General features: G+C 39.2%; 1 protein-coding gene across 2 annotated transcripts; it reads right to left on the bottom strand.

Annotated features, from left to right (window-relative positions):
* Positions 1-1,653: 1,653 nt before the first annotated feature.
* Positions 1,654-21,535, bottom strand: CHURC1 (churchill domain containing 1). Of its 2 annotated transcripts, none has more exons than XM_081229973.1 (4): positions 21,430-21,535; positions 11,642-11,777; positions 10,008-10,081; positions 1,654-4,415 (listed from the first exon to the last, which is right to left on the bottom strand). In XM_081229973.1, exons 1-4 carry the CDS (start codon positions 21,466-21,468, stop codon positions 4,323-4,325), a joined length of 342 nt encoding a protein of 113 aa, XP_081086099.1. In that variant the 5' UTR covers positions 21,469-21,535; the 3' UTR covers positions 1,654-4,322. The 2 variants fall into 2 exon arrangements, with proteins under 2 accessions (XP_081086099.1, XP_081086100.1); XM_081229974.1 differs by having other exon boundaries at positions 10,008-10,078.
* Between the last annotated feature and the right edge of the window lie 242 nt (positions 21,536-21,777).

Genomic DNA, 21,777 nt, shown 5'->3' with positions numbered 1-21,777 from the left:
ACAGCAGTGCCAGCTATCCTGAATGCTGGTCTTATGGCACAGGCAACTTAGGGCCTGATATGCCAGAACAATGTGTTGGGTCTTCCCCATGAGGCTGAAGTTGAGAGACTTATTTAGAGACTCCCAAAGGAATGGGAATTACAGTATAAGTGATTCTGCAGAGAGAGTCAGAAAGGGCCTTAATGCTAGGAAGAGGGCTCCTCACTTGGTCAGGGAAATGCTGTTTGCTTCAGAAATGAGAAATTGTTTCCTTTTCTTTATTCCTCTTCTTGTTGGTCCCCTTTACAACCTCAGAAGTACCAGCTTATGGTCATAAACAGACACGGCAAAGCTTAATATAATCACCCACCTTCCTAGATAAACATAATCTTTTAATCAAATTTCCCTAGGGGCACTCAGGAAGTAAGGAGAAGTCCCATAAACAAGCCTTCCCAGAAGTGCTGAGATAATGCTACTCGATTTAGAGGAGGGAGAGAGGGAATCATTCCTCTGAGGGCTCTTACAAAAAATATCGCTTGGAATAAGTGATTTAGGGGGCCAAGATACATAGACTGAAACTGGTGATTATCTCCATGACTATGTTCCCACCGCTGCATCTCCTTAGTTTAGGGAACACTGAGCCAAACCCTTATTGGTGATTTCAAATCTGGTGATTTCTTATCACAACCACCATCCAAATTACCACATACTATACTCCCACACTGCATTAAGTACTTTCTATATGCTAGGTTATTTAATCCTCATGCTGACCCTGAGGAATTTTCATCTCTATTTAAAGAGAAGGTAACTGAGAAAGACACTTTTCAAGGACAAAGGGCTAGTGAGGGGCAGAGTTGAAAGTTAAACCCAGGTCAGTCTGACTCCAAAGCTTCTACTATTAACCACAGCACAATAGTGCTTCCTTCTGTCTCAGAGTTTCTGCATTAAGACTGCTGACAGCTGCCTGTCCACAGCACTGTATGACCTAATGACACTTTCACTTACATTATATCGTTTGATTTTAAAACTCCGTGAAGGAGGCATGATTATGTCTGTTTTTCCACTGAAGAAACCAAGGTACTGATAGAATGACTTGCCCAATGTCTCACCATGAGCAGGTGGCAAAGGGGTCTCTTGATTTCCTTTCTACACAACCATAGCATATCTCACAAGAGAGACTTGTACTACAGTCAAGAAACATACATTTTAAAACTAAGAGCCTCAAATTCAGTCAAGTAAATTAGCTTTGCTCAGGAAACAGAATGAAACTGAAAGGATTCTTGTTACACTGAAATAAAGAACAGTGAATGTATACTTCTTACATGATGACTTACAAGTAACAAACCATATCTGGCTCCTCCTAGACTATATCATATGTCAATTAATTAGCACTGGGAGAACCCAAGATCATCTGAGGAAGACAGAGCTAGCTAAAACAACACAACAGCAAACAGGCTGAGCTTTGAACTCCAAGAGCCTAACCAGGTCGACCCCAGACCTGTGCATCATGGAGCAGGTAGAGAAAGAATGAGGTGCTGGGACAAGTTCACGTTCCCCACTACACCTACAGGTGATTTCTTCTTCTTCTTGTATCTCAGAAAGGGAAGCAAAGAAGATCAATGTCTTTGCCTGGTTCCCCTTTACTTAAACAGAGAAATACAGATGCAGTAGAACTGAGTTCAAGAGGTCTTTATTCTATTAGATCCATAAAAGAATTCTAGAAGATGATAAAGTATCGCAAAACACAGTACAATGCTGGTTTAATAATAATGAAATATATGGATAGGATCTTATGTTTAAAATTTTTGTAATATATTGTCTAAAACAGACAATTACACATTCTGCAAGAGATGAGGATATCAGGGGGGGCATATAAAAGCATACTCCTGAGCTCCAAATGACTAAGTTGGAAGCATTAGCAAACTCCATGAAGGGACAATTCAGAAGCTATAATGGGCTTAGTGCTGCTATTTAAAGTAATGAAACATTTTCTCTGCTTTCTGGATTCATTTCACCAAACGATTTCCTCAGCAGGTCAGATATAGATTTGCAGAAAGTGGAAAGCATTTTCCAGGAATAAAACAACTGATCCTTAAGGAACAGCTGCCTTAACTTTTCTGAATAATAAATCTTGGTCTGACACGCCTAAATTCCTCAGAGTGCTGTCACTGATATCCTCAACCTCTTCCTAACCTTGCTAGACTCTGACACTTCACGTGTACTGAACACTATTACTGAGGGCATCACTGTACTAACTATGTAACCTGGACTAAGTTACTTCTTTGTGCCTCAGTTTCTCTGGCTCTAAAACTGGGATAACAATAGTAACTACCCTCATGGAATTGTTAATGAGGATTAAACAACTGCTTAAAAAGGCCTTGGCACATAGTAAGTACTCAATAAACCTCAGCTATTATCATTATTCCTGTTACAAAACAAAGCTTTTCCCTGATGTCAACAACTTTGCTCACTCAGTTCAGAATGTCTGAAATATGAACAGGAAAAAATTCTGTTTTAATGCCTGACCCTTAAGTTTTGATTTCATAATGAGAAGAACTAACTGAAACCATCTCATTCTGTCTAGAACTTTATATGCCTTCCAAAGCATTTTATATTCATTATTCATTTGGATCTTCTAACAATACTGTGAGGGAAGTATAACATCAATTTATACTAGTCCAATTTTATAGAAAGGGGAAAATAGAGTCCAGAATGACACTTTGCTTAATGGTTATATTGCTACCAAATGGCAGAGGCCTAAATGCCAGGTTTTATGACACCCAAGCCAGAATTCTTTCAACTATGCAAGGTACGATATTCTAAGATCCCTTTGGAGCAATTGAAACCATTCTATTTGTATTAAATAAAGTCCACACTTTATTCAGGTTTCCCTAGTTTTACCAAATGTTCTTTTTCTGGTGCAGGATCTCATCTGGGATACCACATTACATTTAATAGTCATGCTCTTTTTTGGCTGTGAGAGTTCCTCAGACTTCCTTGTCTTTGTTTCCTTGACAGTTTTGAGGAGTATTGGCCAGGTATTTTCCTCAATTGGGATTCCTCTCTCAACTGGGATTTCTCTGAAGTTTTTCTCATGATTAGACTGGGGTTACGGGTTTTGGGGAGGAAGACCACAAAGGCAAAGTGTCATTCTCATCACATCATATCAAGAGTAATGCTATCGACGCGGCGCATCATCAGTGATGATAATCTTGATCACCAGGCTAGTGTTTGTCAGGTTTCTCAGTGAAGTAAAAGTTAAAGTCAACTTTCCCCCTTTCCATACTATACTCTTTGGAAGGAAGTCACTATGCAAACCCATACTTAAGGAGTGAGGAGTATCTACATACATTATTTGAAATTTTTCTGCGTGGGGGATTTGTCTATTCTCTCCAATATATGTATTTATTTATTCAGTCATTCATTTATATCAGTATGGACTCATGAATATTTGTAGTTTGGTTTATAATCCAATACTACTTTATTTTGTTGCTCAAACTGTTCCAACTTTCGTCTCTGGGAGCTCCTTCAGCTGGGTCTTCTGTCCCTTTGACATACTCCCAATCATTGTGATTTTTCATTTCAGCACTTCGCTTTTTTTTTTTTTGTGTGGTACGCGGGCCTCCCACTGTTGTGGCCTCTCCCGTTGCGGAGCATAGGCTCCAGACGCACAGGCTCAGCGGCCATGGCTCACGGGCCCAGCCGCTCTGCGGCATGTGGGATCCTCCCAGACCGGGGCACGACCCCGTGTCCCCTGCATCGGCAGGCGGACTCTCAACCACTGCGCCACCAGGGAAGCCCAGCACTTCGCTTTTTTGTGACTCAAGACGCTCCAAGCTCACCCTGTGTATTTATTGCCCCAGTCCTAGACTCAGTCATTTCCCCAAGGAGTCCTAATTCCTTTTATTGGAACCAAGATCTGGGCACTAGATGTGCTTTCCATCCTAGTTATTTTTCAGCCACATAGCTGCTAACAAAGATGCTTCATTCTGCCTGCACTAATGTGCACTGGGAACTTTAGCAGAAGAGCTCAGCTCTAGAGAACAGCAATCCCCTAAATTACTTTTTCTTTCTAACTTTTTTTTTTTTGGCCATGCAACTTGATTTATGGGATCTTAGTTTCCGGACCAGGGATTGAACCCGGGCCACAGCAGTGAAAGCGCCGAGTCCTAACCACTGGACCGCCAGGGAAGTCCCACTTTTTCTTTCAGAGAATAGGTAAGCCTAAGCAGAAAAAAATAATATGCAAATAATTTCCATTATAAACTAAGTTAGACAAACCATCAGGCTTGCTGTATTGTAAACCAACACAGCATTGTGATTACAGAGCTGCAGAAGGATCCTTAGAATAACAGAGTCATTTGTCGGGGGTCGTCAGGGAGAATACTGATCGTATCTTCAGCTTTACCACATAACAGACACAGCATGGTATACTCCTAGAACAAGATAAAGTGCACAATTACCTTGAGGAACTGGGAGAAAGATGCTTCGTAACTTTCTCTGGTAAAACTGTTCTCTGTAAATTGTCATGGATATGGTGTCTGTACATTAGATCAATTTCTTCAACACCTATAAGCAATGTCTTAGGTTTAGTCTGTGTATCCCAGAGCCTTTGTTTATATAAATTGAATACATGCTGATGCTCTATTTACTGTGTATACAAGAATGTCACCTTGGAAATGCATGGCTATTTCCTGGACTTAGAAAACACACATACTGGGCTTACTTAGTGCTGCTATTTAAAGTAATGAAGCAATTTGAGTGTGGGCCCCTGAGGACAAATTCCTGTTCTAGAGCTGTTCCTTTCTAGAATATCAACACTAATAAGCAACAGAAATGATTTTTTTTTTTTTTTTTTTTTTTTTTTTTTGTGGTACGCGGGCCTCTCACTGTTGTGGCTTCTCCCGCTGCGGAGCACAGGCTCTGGACGCGCAGGCTCAGTGGCCGTGGCTCACGGGCCCAGCTGCTCCGCGGCATGTGGGATCTTCCTGGAGTGGGGCACGAACCCGTGTCCCCTGCATCGGCAGGCGGACTCTCAACCACTGCGCCACCAGGGAAGCCCAGAAATGATTTTTAAAACAACAAAAAAGGAAAAAAATTTCCAAACCCAAAGAGCTATTTTTATCTACCCCAGAAAAAATAAACAATTATGTTAAATCCATTAGTATGTCATGTCTCATATTTAGATAGCTAGTTGTCTAGAATTTGATCTATTTAAGGAGTTTTTTGTTTCTTGGGTTTAATGAATGTCCATACTGGAGACAGAAGTTATTTTGTTTCAGGTAAAAATCCTTAGGGCAAAGTCCTGTTCTTATAGCTGTTCCTTTCTAGAATATTTAATATGGTCATAAACTACAGAAACATATTTCTTTCCAAACTTTTACTCTAAAACTTTTTATCTTCTTTAGGAAAACAAGCATCTATACTAAATCTATTAGTATTTCCACATCTGACTTTGAGATTGTTGGCTGCCTGGAAATTGATCAGTCAAGGCAGTTTGTGTTTCATGGGTCTCTCACTAGAGAGAGGGTCACGGAGATAAACAGTGACTACAGTACAAAGACCCAGAACCAGGCAACTGCCTTTGCATTTCCTACTAGAGAGTTCAGCAGGGAGACCTAGTTGTAGTAGTGGAAAGACTGTTTCTTAAAGACCACATTTAATTTTAAAGTCTATTCTACACAAACAGTAGAAACACAGGCTATAGCTCAGCAAACAAATATGAGTCTCATGAATCAAAAACAAAATTAAAATCTACTCTCTCCAAGGTTTTACTTCTTTCAGATCCTACTTTCACCTACCAGACATTACTAGTAGGATGTCAACCTCTCACTGGAAATGAAGAAAAAAGTAATAAAGTCAAAATGGGAAAATGTGTGAAGCTAGACAACTATTTGAGTTTTCAACCAATCTATCCATTGACAAGTTTTTATTAAGTGCCTAAAGGCTTTGCAATGTGCCAGGTGCACCGGTAGACGTGAGAGAAGGCAAGGACAAAGTCTGACCTTGCAAAACTTACAGTCTAACTTGGGAGAAAGGAAAAACCTAACACATGGTATAATCTGGAAAGGCTGTTAAATCAGTTAGACTCATTACACCTGTAATCTTTAATTTATAGGCAGTCTGGAATCCAAATTTCATTGTAGGTCAATTATTTGGAATTCAGAAGCAGTTTCCCACAGAGGTAACGTTGCACATGGCAGTTAGGTTCCCAGGGAAATCCAGTTAGTCTTTTAAATTTATACTGCACAAGTACTATAGAATCTAACCACATATAGCAGTGCTTCTGTGGGAAAATATGTCTAGAATTCTCACTTGGGATGCCAGGAACACATTCTCACTTGGGATGCCAGGAATATGGTTGGATCAGGACACCCTTCACCCAAACTGGCCAAGTCAGGAGAATCAGAATTCTCCCCAGTCATTCATGGAGACCTTCAAAGGCTCCACCTGGGCAAAGCCTGAGGGTAGAGATTTGGAAGGAAAGGTGGAGTGGGTGGAATCACCTTTGGGCAAGATCAGATCCTTGTTTTATGCTGAGGGTCCCATGGGCCTTTTCCCTCTATTATTACCTGCTAATTCTGACCCTTAGTCTTCTCCTTCCCTGGTCCACAGAGGAACAGGGAGCAGTCTCACAGTTTCCCTCGTTTCCTGAGGCAAATATATAGTCCTTCTAATGGATTTTAGGGTGATATAAAAAATACCAGATACCTGTAATCATTTATAATTTATTTTCTGTTTAAACTCTGTACTTATGTCTCTATTTCCCCTCTCCTCTTGCCATCAGAAAATCTTACTTTGTTTAACAATGGTTTTGTTAAAAATGAATTTGTTTAAAAACAGAATCCTTATCTTTTAGAGATTCATACTAAAATATTTACAGAAGTAGTAATATGTTTGGGATTTGCTTCAAAGTAATCCTGTGGGGAGATGTGGAAATGGTGAGGTACAAATAAAGCAAACTGAAGCTGGGTACTGGAGATTAATACACTATTCTGCCTACTTTTGATTATGTTTAAATTTCCCATAAGACATTTAAAACAAAACAAAATATTACCAATGGTGGGAATCCCATCTTGAACCTCAATGGCTGCTGGAATAAGATGGGGGCTGGAATGGGGTGGGGCTGAGGAAAGTAAGTCACAGCAGCTGAGTATGAAGAGTTCTTGAGGTCATCAGACTAAGATGGAAGTTACCAGCTGGCCAGTGACAGGAGTCGGGGCCTGCTGTAGGTACAAGAAGAGCTCAGAAAAGGGAGAAAGCAGTATGGGCTGAACTATTAAGAATAAGGAGATAGAATTTAAGTTCAGCTTGAAAGAGGTAAGATTTAGTTGGCTTGAAGGTAGCGAAAGGGACATGTTAAATCAAGGAAAAAGCACGAATAAAGACAGTGATATGGTATAGGGCAAGCACATCGCATATGGAGTAGCAGAGGAGTGACAGGATGATGTGTTTCCAGAAGATTAATTTGAGGGCAGTGCGCACGACTATACTGTGGGGACTGCTGCAGTAATTTAGGTTTCAGCAGTATGGTCCCTGATATGAGGGGTGGCAGTGGAGACAGACAAAAGCAAGAGAAACTAAGGAAGAAAGGAGGGCAGGAAGGGCGTTAGGGTTAAAGAAGGAGATCCAGGAGATATCTGATAGGTTTCATCAGACACTGAGGGTGCGTGTGCTCAATGTCTGAGGGAGTACAGACAAGGTTCCTAGACCAGAGACCAAAGCTCAGGGGAAAAGCAGTTAGGGAGAAACAGGAGAGGAAACCAGAGAGTAAGCAAAGGAACAGTCAAAATGATTTAAAAAGCAAGAAAAAAGTCTAGATCTATGGACCCCAGGGGAAGAAATGCTTCAAAAAGACAATGGTTATCAAAACCAGATCCAGAAGAGATGTTAAGAGAGAGAAAAACTGAGACAAGGTCACAGGATTTGGCCACCTTATAGGAAATCTATGAGAGAACAGTTTTAGTAAAGTGAAAATGAAAACCAGTTTGTAGGTTGTTAGGAGGAGCACAGGGAAATAAGGGAAATAGGGTAAAGAGCTATTCAAGGAAAGAAGCAAAAGGATAGATGATCAGAGGATGAATCAAAGAGGCAGCTGAGTGAAACAAAAGGATTTTAATTTATTTCTAACAAATAAAGAAGAACTAAATATATTTAATGTAAAAAATGCTTTAAATCTCATGGAGAAAAGAGGATGCTAGGAAGAGAGAAGATAACATGAGATTCCTGAGGAAATGCAGTGGGGGTAGCCATAGAGAGGGGGAAATAAAAATCTTTACTACAGGAGGGAAGGAAGAGAGTCTAAAGTTGAGGCAATGCTATGAATGGTGTGCAAAAGGAGAGTAGTGAGAAATGAGGGAAAGGGAGGCTGGCCAGCCCAGCAAGAACCTTGGGATGGGGAGCTTGGATATTATACTGCAGCTGAAGGTGAGCCACAGAAAGGCCAATGAGGTAGTCTGAAAGCATTATTTTAAGAAAAATATGCTGGTGGCAGAATACAGAATATGGGGGAGGCGGGGAGTGGATGTTGGGAGAGAAAGGACTGGCGGTGGAGAGCCTAGTTTAAGAGTTTTTTCCAAGAGAATTCCACACTATATAGGCATTGTGACTATAGCCATCTTCCTTTAGCTTCTTCCTACCCCAAAGGAACTTCTGGGGAGCTTTGAAAATGGCTGTGCTCGGTCATAAAGGAAAATCAGCTAGACTTTGGTCTCATGGCAGTGACACACAATGGCTCAATTAGGGTATAAACAAGCAATCTCAATATCCACTTACAGACTCTAAAAAGCTCACAGGAGCTTCAGGAACTGCTGCAAAATAGCTATAAGCACTCCTTTCTTCCCATGAATGGACAGAGCTGCTTCTTTAAGCCCCTGACATGTTCATTCCCCTATGTGGCCACTATTCATTCACTGAGATCTCGATTTTGCCCTAAGTGACATCTATCATATAAGTATCTTTGAGGCATAATTTTTGGATCCTGGGGAGATGTGGTCAGGATGTTGTTAAGATGGACCACAAGATATTAGACCAGATTCTGACAGGTGACTAAGTGCCTTCTTCCACACTGAAATAAGAATGAATGAAAGTGGTTATACTATTTTATAAGATTCTGCTGTAGAAGGTTTTTTTCCCCTAATTATATAGTACCACCCAAATTTAAAGGATTAAAAAAAATTCCCTTGCCTGTTAAAACTCTTACCTCACATTTATATCCTCTGGATGAACACGTAGTTCACACGAAATAAGTAACTCAATCTGAGGGCTTGAAAGCGGGGGCAGTGAGGGACAGATACAGGTAAGTGTGTCCTCATGCTTTCCAGTCTGCCCTTGGCTCTCCCTCACCGTCCAGCTTTTCTTCCTGACCATTAGACCTGTGAATCTTCAGCAACTTCAGGCCTACACCAGCCTGTAGAATTCTGTAGAATTCTTCACATGCTCTCACAATTGTATAAGGACTAATCCTTATACTATATCCCTATTCTCTATCCTTATATGGTTCAGCTTCTCTCCTCCAACCATGATACACCTATCTTGTCCTTTTACCTATCAAATAATATTAAAATATCCTATTGCAATTGAGACTACAGAGTTGCTTGACTCTACATGTCTATAAGGGAAACAAAGAAAATCTCGTTAGCATGATTTCCACGCTCAGCAAGTATGGTGGCAGTGGGCAGGCCAACACTTAAAGCCAAGAATTGTGCAATCATGTAACTGGGTAGAGAAAAAAGAGGCACAACAGTAACCTCATATGAAGCCATAATGTGCTGCTCTTTATAAGCAAAATGACAGGACTGAGATATCATTTGTAAGGCATGTGTTTTGCTTTGTGACTGTTGTGAAGACAGGTTTGAACAGATCCACCCACATCTGAAGTGTCTCTCAACTTACACAAGTGGAAGACAGGGATGGTCTCCTCTAAGATTCACTAGTACTTCATTTATGAAGACTATACCTAGATTTTTCAAGGGTACTCTTACTGTTCCCCTCCCCCCGCAATAACATACCCACATTTATACATTTACCTGAAATTCATCCATGATACTGAACGTATACTCGTGCCTGGCTATTACATGATGACAATTCTTACAAAGATCTGCTGAAACAGAGAAAGACTTAATTAAGTCTTAGAAGGTGTCCTAAGACAGTAAAATTTCTAGTCTTAGTATGGTATTGCTTTGAAAGAATCTTAACTCTGTCATATTTAACACAGCAGGAAACCCATTATAATATCTACCTTGATAAAAAATCCAGACTCTGTCACACAGCAACACTATATAATTAAGAGCCTGAACTCAGAGACTTAATATGCATATATTCATTCCTATTGAAAGCTCTCTAAGGTAATCAATTAACAGATATGTAAGTGTGTTTTTGAAACTAGCTGGACCTGTCTAACTATGTAGGAGCTTTTGTTCTCAGGAATGATAGAAATTGTGCTACTAACCAATCATAAACAAAAAGCTAACACTAGATGTTAAAGTGAATTTAGCAGTAACAAAAGGCTCTAGTAAAAACAATATAGTAATAATAACTATGATACATTGAGTGTTTAATGTGTGCCAGATACTGTTTTAAATACTTTGTATCTGTTTATTCACTTAATCTTCTCAAAAACCCAATGAGGTAGATACTACTGTTATCATGTTTGTAGGGATAAGGAGACAAAGGCACACTATGGATAAGAACTAGGAAGACCACAGCTGAGCTATGAAGTGTTGGAACCAGAATTCAAACCCAAGCTTTCTTGCTCCAGAGCCCTTGCTTTTGACCACTATCCTCTACTACCTGGAAAAAAACAGAGTTTAAAGGGGTACATGCTACAGGAAAGAAAAAGATTCTTCTAATTTAGAACATTTTTCCATAGTCTGACTCTATTCTAAAGGCTTAGTGTCTTTCGCACCTTTCTTTCAAAATATCATTATTTGCACATTTAATCCTCATATAGTCAGAACATACCAAAAAATCAGGAGACAAGCAAAAAGGAAATGTGAACAATTTAAACAGCTGCCATAATATCTGGGCACATATGCTTAAAGTGCACATATGCTTAATTTACTTGTAGAGATTCTTAGTGCCAACCTCAGAACTTATTTATTTTTATTATAGTTATTTATTTGATTTCCTAGTATAAGGATGAGGAATAGCATATGAAGGTAGCATACTTACAGTAGCAAAAGAAAGAAACTATAAACTGACAGTAACAAAAGAGACAAAAGCTATAAAAGCAGAAACAAGACTAAAAAAACCATAGCATCCCAGAGCCATTTAGTATAAGGGCAAACAGCCCTAAATACTTTAATAGCTGTTGGAGCGCATCACTGTATTATATTATAGTAGAAAGTGAAAATTCACATGGATGACCCTAGGTTAAAAAAAAAAGTCCCTATATCTTGTTTCAGAAGACACAGTCTTTAAAGATAAACAAAAGAAAATTGGTGCCTGAATCATAAGCTTCAGTTCTCTGCAAAAGTCATTTATGTGGAATATCTGATGATGCTACATAAATGAGATGTTACCAACATTTTCCTCTTAAAAAACTAACTAGTGATTTTGTGTTGCAATATGATAGTGAAATAGGCCTCATAAGACTTTGCGCAACCTAACTCCCAAAAGCTGATACCTGCTAATGGGCTCAGATGGAAAAAAGTCTACTTACGATCATAGGTAACTATTTCTTCTCCATCTTCCTCTTTCAAAGATTTGTTTGTGATCAGCATAAAATCCCGCTTACTGCACACTGCACAGCCTATAAAGTTTAGCAAGAAAGATCCATTCTCCAGGCAGATGTTACCCTAAAATAAGAAAAACAGAATTTAATTTTCTTTTTTGAGGGGATTTTAATTTTCTTATATTTCAAACTCCTTGGTGAAAATGATTAATAGACTTAAAGTCTCTAAAGACAAAAAACATGGCCAGAATTTACTTGCTTGAAGTGTACACCAAGTAATTTTTGAAATTACTAGCTTTCCTCTAGAAGTATTATTCATAGTAAATAAAACTGAAGAAGTGTTAGAGCTTAGGACTGCAACTGTGTTTAAGAGGACTAAATGCAAATGGATATTTAGAAACAACTTAATGAAGTCTTAATATAACATGTAAAAAGGAAAAATCAGAAAAATCTAATAGCCAACACTATTAAATGAGGTATCATATTATAAAGCTAGAATGAAAATTCAATCAAAATGGAAACACTGAGCCAATGATAAAAATGATCTTATCCACTGTGATGCTCAGTTGACTGTTGAAACAGCATTTTTTCAAGACTTAAAAATACCACAAAATAAACAAAGAGAAATAAACTCTCAGCTCTATAGATGTCAGTCCCTAGGATACGTGTGATTCAGGCAGAAAAGGTAAGTTCCGCAATTTATCAGATTGACACCATGGCATTTAAAAGAAAGGGTTTTACTTGTCACTAAGAAACTGTAAACAACATATGCTCCTGGCTCAAGGGAGGTCTTTGCTAAAGCCTTACTAATAATTGTTCAGAACTTAAAGTCACTTCATAAACTACCTAGTTCTACTCATTTCTTTATTTTTTAACTTTTATTTTATATTGGCGTATAGTTGATTAACAATGTTTTGTTAGTTTCAGGTGTACAGCAAAGTGATTCAGTTATACATGTATCTATTCTTTTTCAAGTTCTTTTCCCATTTAGGTTATTACAGAATATTATTTCTTTTTTTAAAATTAAAGTATAGTTGACTTAAAATATTATGATTAGTTTCAGGCATGCAACATACTGATTCAATATTTTTATAGATTATACACTCCATATAAAGTTATTATATAATATGGGTTATGTTCCTTCTGCTGTACATTACGTCCTTGTAACTCATTCATTTTATACCTAATAGTTTGTACCTCTTAATCTCCTTTATGTCCTCCCACCCCTCTCCCCTCTGGTAACCACTAGTTTGTTCCATGAATTTGTGAGTTTGTTTCTGTTTTGTTTTGTTCGTTTGAATAAACAAATTTATTTAATACTTATTTATTTACTTAAATAGTTATTTATTTATTTTGGTTGCACCGGGTCTTAGTTGAGGCACATGGGATCTTCGTTGCGGTATGTGGGATCTTTAGTTGTGGCATGTGGGCTTCTTAGCGGCAGCATGTGGACTCTTAGTTGTGGCATGCATGTGGGATCGCCAACCAGGGATGGAGCCCGGGCCCCCTGTATTGGCAGTGCGGAGTCTTACCCACTGGGCCACCAGGGAAGCCCCTGCTTGATTTTTTAGATTCCACATATAAGTGAAAACATACAGTATCTGTCCTTCTCTGACTTATTTTGCTAAGCATGGTACTCTCCAGGTCCATCCATGTTGTCACAAATGGCAAAATTTCATTCCTTTTTATGGCTGAGTAATACATATTGTATATATATACTACATCTTCTTTATCCATTCATCTGTGATGGACACTTAGGTTGCTTCCACTTCTTGGTTTTTGTAAATAATGCTGCTATGAATACTGGGGTGCATATATCTTTTTGAATTAGTGTTTTCATTTTCTTCGGATATATACCCAGGAGTGGACCTGCTGGATCATACTGTAGTTATATTTTTAATTTTTTGAGGAACCTCCACACTGTTTTCCATAGTGGCTGTACCAATTTACGTTCTCACCAACAGTGTACTGGGGTTTCCTTTTCTTCACGTCCTTGCCAACACTTTATTTTTTAAGTGGCATGGGTCACATCTAGGCTTCCACCATGCTTCTATCAGCCAGACTTGCATTTAATTAAATTAAATTAATTAATTTATTGGTCGCACCACACGGCATGTGGGATCTTAGTTCCCCGATCAGGGATTGAACCCATGCCCCCTGCAGTGGAAGCATGGAGTCTTAACCACCGGACCGCCAGGGAAGTCCCACCAACACTTATTATTTGTTGTCTTTTTGATAATAGCCATTCTGACAGGTGTGATGCGATATCTCGTGGTTTTGATTTGCATTTCCCTGATGATTAGTGATGCTGAGCATCTTTTCATGTGCCTGTTGGCCATGCCTTCTTTGGAAAAATGCCTATTCAGGTCCTCTACCAATTTTTTAATTGGGTTATTTTTTTTGATAGTAGTTCAACCTCATTTCTGACCAACAAAAAAACTGAGGTATTTTTAATAGTTAATGTGACTAAAAACCATTCAAACTAATGCATTTCTCCAATGCAGCTATGTGCCTGATACTGTGCAAAGCATGGTGGAGGATTCTGAGGACTCCAGGATGAGTCACAGACGTTTCTACCTTCAAGGAGCTTATGAAGTATGAGGGAGTTAAGACCCATCTTAACCAATGCCACAGTGAAGCCTTCCTGGATTCCTGGATTCCCAGCACTACCATTAACTAAGTGCCTTCGTAGTGCTATGTATTAAGAGGTTAACTCTGGTGGGGGGAAATCAAACTAACTATGCAGTTTGGAGATACTAAAACATAGGCACATCAACATAACTACTAAAGGGGAAAAAAAGCCTTGGGATTAAAGTATAAATTTCCAGCTATTAAGAACAACTGCTTTGATTTTTTTTAAATAAACTTTACTGAGGTATAATTTACACACAATAAAATCCACACATTGTAAGGGTATACATGAAAGAATTTTAACAAATGTATATACCAATGTAATCACTACCCCAATCAAGATACAAAAATTTCTGTCTTCCCAGGAAGTCCTTCTTGCTTTGCAGTCTATCTCCAACTCCTATCTCACCTCAGGCACCCACTGATCTGATTTCTATCTCCAGAGATTAGTTTTGCCTGTTCTAAAGTTTTACATAAATAGAATCATACAGTATACTCTTTTACCCCCAGCTTCTTTTGCCTAAAATGATGTCCACATTAATTATCTATGTTGTTGTATGTATTGGTAGTTCATTGCTTTTTTAATGTCAAGTAGTTTCCCATTGCATGGATCTATCTGTTGATAGACATTTGGGTTCTTCCCAGTTTTTGGTTGTTATGAATAAAGTAGCTATGAAGATTCATGTATAAGTCCTGTGTAGACATATGCCTTTCTCTTGAGTAAATATCTAGAAGTGGAATTGCTAAGTCATACAGTAAAAATATGGTATGTATATAAACTTTATAAGAAACTGCCAATTAGTTTCCATTTTCTATTCCCACCAGCAGCGTGTGAGTTCCAGATTTCCCACATTCTCATCAACACTAGGTATTATGTCTTTTTTATTTTAGCCATTCCAATGATGTAAAGTGGTGTCTCACTGTAGTTTTAATTTATATTTCCCTGATGACTAGTGATGCTGAGCATCTTTTCATGGTGCTTATTAATATATCTTATTTTGTGAAATATCTATTCAAGTCTTTTGCCCATTTTTTGAAAAGTTAAATTGTTTATCCTCTTATTGAGTTATAAAAGTTCTTTATGTATCTTAGGTACAAACCCTTTGTCAGATATATGTATTACAAATATTTCTGTCTTTGGTTTGCCATTTTTTAAATGGTGTCTCTTGAAGAGCAAACAGTTTTGATTTTTATGAAGTCCAGTTTATTAAATTTCATTGTTTGTGCTTGTCTTCTAAAACATCCTGCCTACGCCAAGACTGCAAAGATTTTCTCCTTTGTTTTCTTCTAGAAATTTTATAGTTTTAGCTGGTAGGTTTAGGTTTATGATCCATTTTGAAATAACTTTTATATATGGTCTGAGGTAAGGATCAAGTTTCATTTATTTCTATATGAATATCCAGTTGTTCCATCAATATTTGTTGAAAAGACTATCCTTTCCCCATTGCATGACACTGGCAACTTCGTGGAAAACTCAAATCATCCTATATATGTGGGTCTACTTTTGACTATTCTCTTCCCTTGATTTATACGTCTATCTTTTGCACTAATCTCACACTCTTTTGATTATTGTAGTTTTATAGTAAGTTTTTAAATTAGGTAGTTTATGTCCTATAATTTGGCTAGTCTAGGTTCTTTTCATTTCCATATAAATTTTAGAATCAGCTTATAACTTTTACAAAAAAGCCTGCTGGGTTTTTGGGGTTTTTTTTGTAATTTATTTATTTGTCTATTTTTGGCTGCACTGGGTCTTCGTTGCTGCGTGTGGGCTACTCTTTGTTGCGGCGCGCGGGCTTTTCATTGCGGTGGCTTCTCTTGTTGCGGAGCACGGGCTCTAGGCGCGCAGGCTTCAGTAGTTGTGACACGCAGGCTCAGTAGTTGTGGCTCACAGGCTCTAGAGCACAGACTCAGTAGTTGTGGTGCATGGGCTTAGTTGCTCTGCGGCATATGGAATCTCCCCGGACCAGGGCTTGAACCCGTGTCCCCTGCACTGGCAGGCAGATTCTTACCACTGCACCACCAGGGAAGCCCCTCCTGCTGGGGTTTGAACTGGGACTGCCTTGAATCTATAGAAGCTGACTGCCAAAGACTCCAAGATATTAAGTAATTTTTTAAAAAGTCTTAAAAGAATAAAGGTCTAAATACCATTTTCAAATAAACAGAACTCTGAACAGAACTGCACACATAAACACAGGCACATTATACAATATGGTCTAACCTCTGTAATCTGACCATATAAGCAGGCAGAATGTAAACTCTAAACACTGAGGGAAGAGAAAAGGGATCTAGGTATCAGTTGTGAGGTAGGGAAATAAATTCTTGAAATGGCAAATGCAAGTACAGTAAATAAGAAACTGATGGGGCTTTCTCTAAGGGACTTGGGTCATTTGAAAGTGAGGATAGCCTTCATCAGTGAGGTATGATTCTTTTATTAGATGAAACAAGATTATTAATGTCCAAATTTGGGAAAGTAAATTAAAGCATACAATATTCAGAGAAGCTTTTGAGGCTCTCACAATGGGAGGAGAAAGAAGAATAAAATCTAAATCAATTCCACAGTAATAACAGTAAACTATAACAGTTTCGAGAAGACAGGAAAAAAGGGAAACATTAAATATCCTTAGAAAATGTGATTCAGCTAAATCCTGGTTGAGGATCTATAAAGGTATACAAACGTGCAAGAAGAAATGGTTGAGGGACTTCCCTGGTGGTTCAGTGGTTAAGAATCCGCCTGCCAATGCAGGGGACACGGGTTCAAGCCCTGGTCCGGGAAGATCCCACATGCCGCGGAGCAACTAAGCCCGTGTGCCACAACTACCGAAGCCTGCGTGCCTAGAGCCCGTTCTCCACGAGAAGTCACCGCAATGAGAAGCCCGCGTACCACAACGAAGAGTAGCCCTCGCTCGCTGCAACTAGAGAAAGCCCGCGCACAGCAACGAAGATCCAATGCAGCCAAAAATAAATAATAAATAAATAAATGTATTAAAAAAAAGAAGAAATGGTTGAATACTATGATGATAATTAGTATGAAAGTATATTATGATAAACTCTTACAAATTTGAGAAATCCGCAACTATACTGACAATGATTGGGCCAATTTGCTTCTTCCAAAAAACTATTATTTCAGATGGTATAACTTAACAGTGCATACATTTTGTCAGGGAGTACTTAAAATTGAAAATACAGTTTTTAAAGAACCAAATTTTAGTTTTGCTAATTTTCTCTATTGTTTTTCTATTTCCTATTTCATAATTTTTATTCTAGTCTTTATTATTTCCTTTCTTCTGCACGCTTTGGGTTTAGTCTGCTCTTGTTTTTTTCACTGACTTAAAGTGGAAAGTTAGGTTATTGATTCCAGATTTTTTAATATAGGCATTTAAAAATGCATCATTTTAAAGCATCCATTTCCATACAATTGTTTTACCAATTATATATCAGACTCAGCATTTAATTAAATATGGTTTAATGCCAAGCAACAATTTGAGTACGTGAACTTTTGTAGTTTAATTTTAAGTGAGGTATATAAGACGTAATTTCTAATTTAAACATATAACTAATTTACACTGATTACTTCCTTCTGATTAACCTAAATTTAAGCTATATTTCTGTATTCCTGCTGAATTACTAAGAATTTTAAAGCTGAAACTTGAACTGTATGAAATATAGGTTTCATTTCCAGTTTGATGTGGAAATGTTTTATTACAATTTTGGGCTCATCAGTTATTTTAGAAAACGCAGTAGAGTTCTATTTCCAACTGGTTTGGTAAATGCTTTACTGAATGAAAAAAAAGTTTGGTTCACAGTTGAGTAAAAAAATTTGAGTTCAGAAAATTAGTATGGTTCATTTTCAATCTGATTCATGCTTGAGTTCAAGTTCTTGGCGTAATTTTACAAGCAAGTGGGCCAGAGCTCTGTTAGAAATGTTCTAGCCTGTGGAAAACATCCACCACAAAACTCCAGAAATTTTCTGAAACCAAAGATAAATAATCAAACATTTTTTACTTCCTCATTCTGCATTTAGACCTACCCAACATGCTAATCCATTATTTTCCTCTGCCAAACTTTCTGAATGAGTGGACTATACTTGCTACCACCACCTGAGTACCTTTTCCCTTGCTAGGCTCAAGTAGAGTGGCTTCTGCTCTTACTGCCCTTAAAAATATCTCATGACTTAAAAAAATTCCAGAGTTGGAAGGATCCTTGAGATTTCAAATAGTCATTTAGTCTCTATGGAACAACAGAAGAGAGTTCAATTCCTCTAAGGTTACCCATTCTGTTAAAAAAAAAAAAAAAAACCTGTTAGAAAATTCTTCATTCTGATTCAAAGCCTACAACCCCCTAACATCCACCCACTAATTATTTCTAAATCTGCCTTCTGAAATTTCAAAGAAAAGCTCAATTCTTCCTCATGACAGCCCTTTATTTCTTTGAGAACAGAATAAAATCAGAGAAAACTGCTTCAGGTACTTTCCTGGTTTTCCAGTCACCTCAGTGCTTTTCTCTACTCTTCTTCCTATACTTTTATTTTCACTTCCTAAATTAATTTATTTCCTGAAGTTCAGTTCTTGATTCTGGTTGATTCTCTACATTCTTTTCCTAAGAGAACAAATTATTTCTATTTTGATTCCTTTATTTGGCTGATTCATCTGTTTGAATCTCTTACCCAAACTGCCATCCTATATTTTCACTTGACTCCTGGGATGTTACATTCTCAACCTCGGATGAAACATGATAAAAAAAAAAATCTGATCATTTGCTCCCCCAATTTTGGTTCTCCCTCCCTCCCAGATGGCTCCAATTACTGTAATACTTCCAAATTTCCCAGCTGCCTAGATTGAAAACCCTTAGATCATCGACAGCTCTTCTCTTCTTCCTTCCTACATTAAATTGGTTGAGTCCTGTTAATTCTTTCTTTGAAATGAGGACTGGTACTTCCCTGGTGGTGCAGTGGTTAAGAATCTGCCTGCCAATGCAAGGGACACGGGTTCAAGCCCTGGTCCAGGAAGATTCCACATGCCACGAGCAACTAAGCCCCTGTGCCACAACTACTGAGCCTGCGCTCTAGGGCCCTTGAGCCACAGCTACTGAGCTCGCGTGCTGCAACTACTGAAGCCCACGCTCCTAGAGCCCGTGCTCCGCAACACAAACCACCCTAATGAGAAGCCCGCACACCGCAAGGAAGAGTAGTCCCCGCTCGACGTTAAGACGCAACTAGATAAAGCCCCCACAGAGCAACGAAAACCCAACGCAGCAATCAATCAATCAATAAATGAAGTCCTCATTATCTCATGCCTGTACTACGGTTGCCATTTGGTTCCCCAAATGCTCTGTAGGGCTCTCCTTTTATATTTTCCCCCATCCCATCATCTCAACATACAACCATAAGATTCACTTTCCTAAATAGCAGATTTCAGAATCATTTCCCTATTCAATTTTTTTGTATAGTTGCCCAATGCCTAAACTTCTCAATATAATTTTTGTCTTTTGATTAGCTCAACTCTTAAAAATCCAACCTAATATCCATTTTTTTTTTTTTGGCCACACCGCAGCATGTGGGATCCTAGTTCCCTGACCTGGGATCAAACCTGTTCCCCCAGCAGTGGAAGTATGGAGCCAGGGAATTCCCCAACCTATCTTTAACACTATCTACGGCAAACATCTCCCTCATGGTGCCTATAATGTGCAGTTTTCGTTACTGGATTCACAAAAATCTCTTTTTAAACTTAAAAAAAAAAGAAGTATGAAAAAGAACACAACACAGAAATGTAAAACGTAAAGGTACAGCATAATGCCTCTACCTATTAAATATCAGTAGTACCCCAGTGTGACAACCAAAAATGCCTCCAGATATTGTCAAATGTCCCTTGGGAGGCAAAACCACTCCCAGTTGAGAGCCACTGCTCCATTCACTTTCATTACTCATTCACTCATGGTGTTCCATTCTATGGCTGTATCACTTTTCCAGTCTACTACCACAAACAATGCTGTTATGAACATTCTTATATCAGTCTCCAGGAACACACTAGGCACATGCATTTATCTGTCTGAAATGGGAACTGCTGGGTCATTCAGCAGGCATATCTTTAACTTTTTTTTTCTTTTTTCTGATAATGCTAGACCTTTTTCAAAGAGGTTGTACCATGTGAGTGCTCATGTTGTTATAAAACCTTCCCAAAAGACTGTATCATTCAAAATATTAAGAGACAGGACCAACTACAAAGATTTTCTACCTCCCAACCAATATGAGAATCCTTGTTCTTGCTATTTTCCCCCAGCCTCAGCTCCTCCTTTCCTTTTCTACCCTAGTCGCACCTACCCTTCAAGTCCCAACTGAAGTCCACCTTTCTGTTGGGAGAACAGCGCTATCCCCTATTGCTCTCCCCTTTCTCTAAACCGGAATAGCATTTATGGACCGTACTGGTCATTTTTTGTTAATGACGCTCTCCCGTAAAATGTAAGCTCTTTGGCAGCACGGAAGCTGCCTTTTATTTCTTCTTGGGTATCCCTTTCTGGCCTGGCAAAGTAATCTAGTTACACGCATACAAACGTTCAGTAAGTATATCTTGAATGAGAGTAAACAAACTTCTCAATCTCCTGAGCTTGAAAGGAACAGAGATTTAAAAGAAAGTAACAGCCAGGAAACCTGAGTTCTAGTCTTGGCTCTCACACTAACTAGAATGTGCACTTCGCCAAGTGATTTTCCCTCTCTAGGCATTAGTTTCATCTGCAAAATTGGGTTAGAATATATGACCTAAGAGGTCCCTTCCAGCGCTAGAATTCAGGAAGAGCACTGAACGTTATCAAATGAAGCTTGAGAATGAGACCAGGGTAGAGATGGGGGTGTCCCTCTGTTGTCGACTAGGTTGCTGGTGGTGGTAGGGTTTCATTTGTTTTCCCCTTGGACTCAAGAGAAATGGGGTGACGGCTGCTATCAGTAGCCAGGGAGGGGATCAGCAGGAGCCGACGGCTGCAGGCCATCCCCGCTGTCAGGTGCCTACATACAGCTGCCGCGTCACTTGATGGGGCGGAGCGGCTGAGTCCGCCCCACGCCCGGACTCCCATAGAAGGCCAGCCGGGGATATGAGAAGCCTCAGGGGCGGCCATGGGCCAAAGGAGAGGGAAGTTCTCGGAGCCCACTCGCTCACCCGGTTGGGATATTCCTTCTCCACACAGTCCCCACACATCACGACGCAGTTAACGAGGAAGTTCCTCCGCTGCTTCCGGGAAGAGGAAACCTCGCGAGAGCTCAGAGAAAGTCGCCGCATGCGCCCAGAGTACTCACCATGCAGTGTTGGGTCTTGGGAACTAATTCCAAGTCTCCGCCCCTTAGCAACTATTGTTAGGGCAGGGTCTGGTCTCCCAGACAACAACCGAAGGCAAAGGGTAGGACTTTAGAAACCTTCCGAGAGAGAGGAAGGGACCGTGGACCATATGGCAGGAAGGGGAAAGGGATCTTGGACCGAGCAAAGTTCCAATAGGCGCCTTCCTGAGTC

Source organism: Mesoplodon bidens, assembly GCF_964165515.1.
Source record: "Mesoplodon bidens genome assembly, chromosome: 3".
Taxonomy (NCBI): domain Eukaryota; kingdom Metazoa; phylum Chordata; class Mammalia; order Artiodactyla; family Ziphiidae; genus Mesoplodon; species Mesoplodon bidens.
The sequence above is the reverse complement of the archived record's forward strand: the minus strand, read 5'-3'. Positions and strand labels throughout refer to the sequence as shown.

Bases quoted from the DNA above. Each gene is read 5' to 3' on its own strand.
- CHURC1 (XM_081229973.1), bottom strand. From the start codon at position 21,468: ATGTGTGGGGACTGTGTGGAGAAGGAATATCCCAACCGG. The intron at 10,082-11,641 runs GTAAGTAGACTT...TCTCTGTTTCAG, and splicing joins AGAAATAGTTACCTATGATC to CAGATCTTTGTAAGAATTGT. The intron at 4,416-10,007 runs GTAAATGTATAA...ATCTTGTTCTAG, and splicing joins GTATCATGGATGAATTTCAG to GAGTATACCATGCTGTGTCT.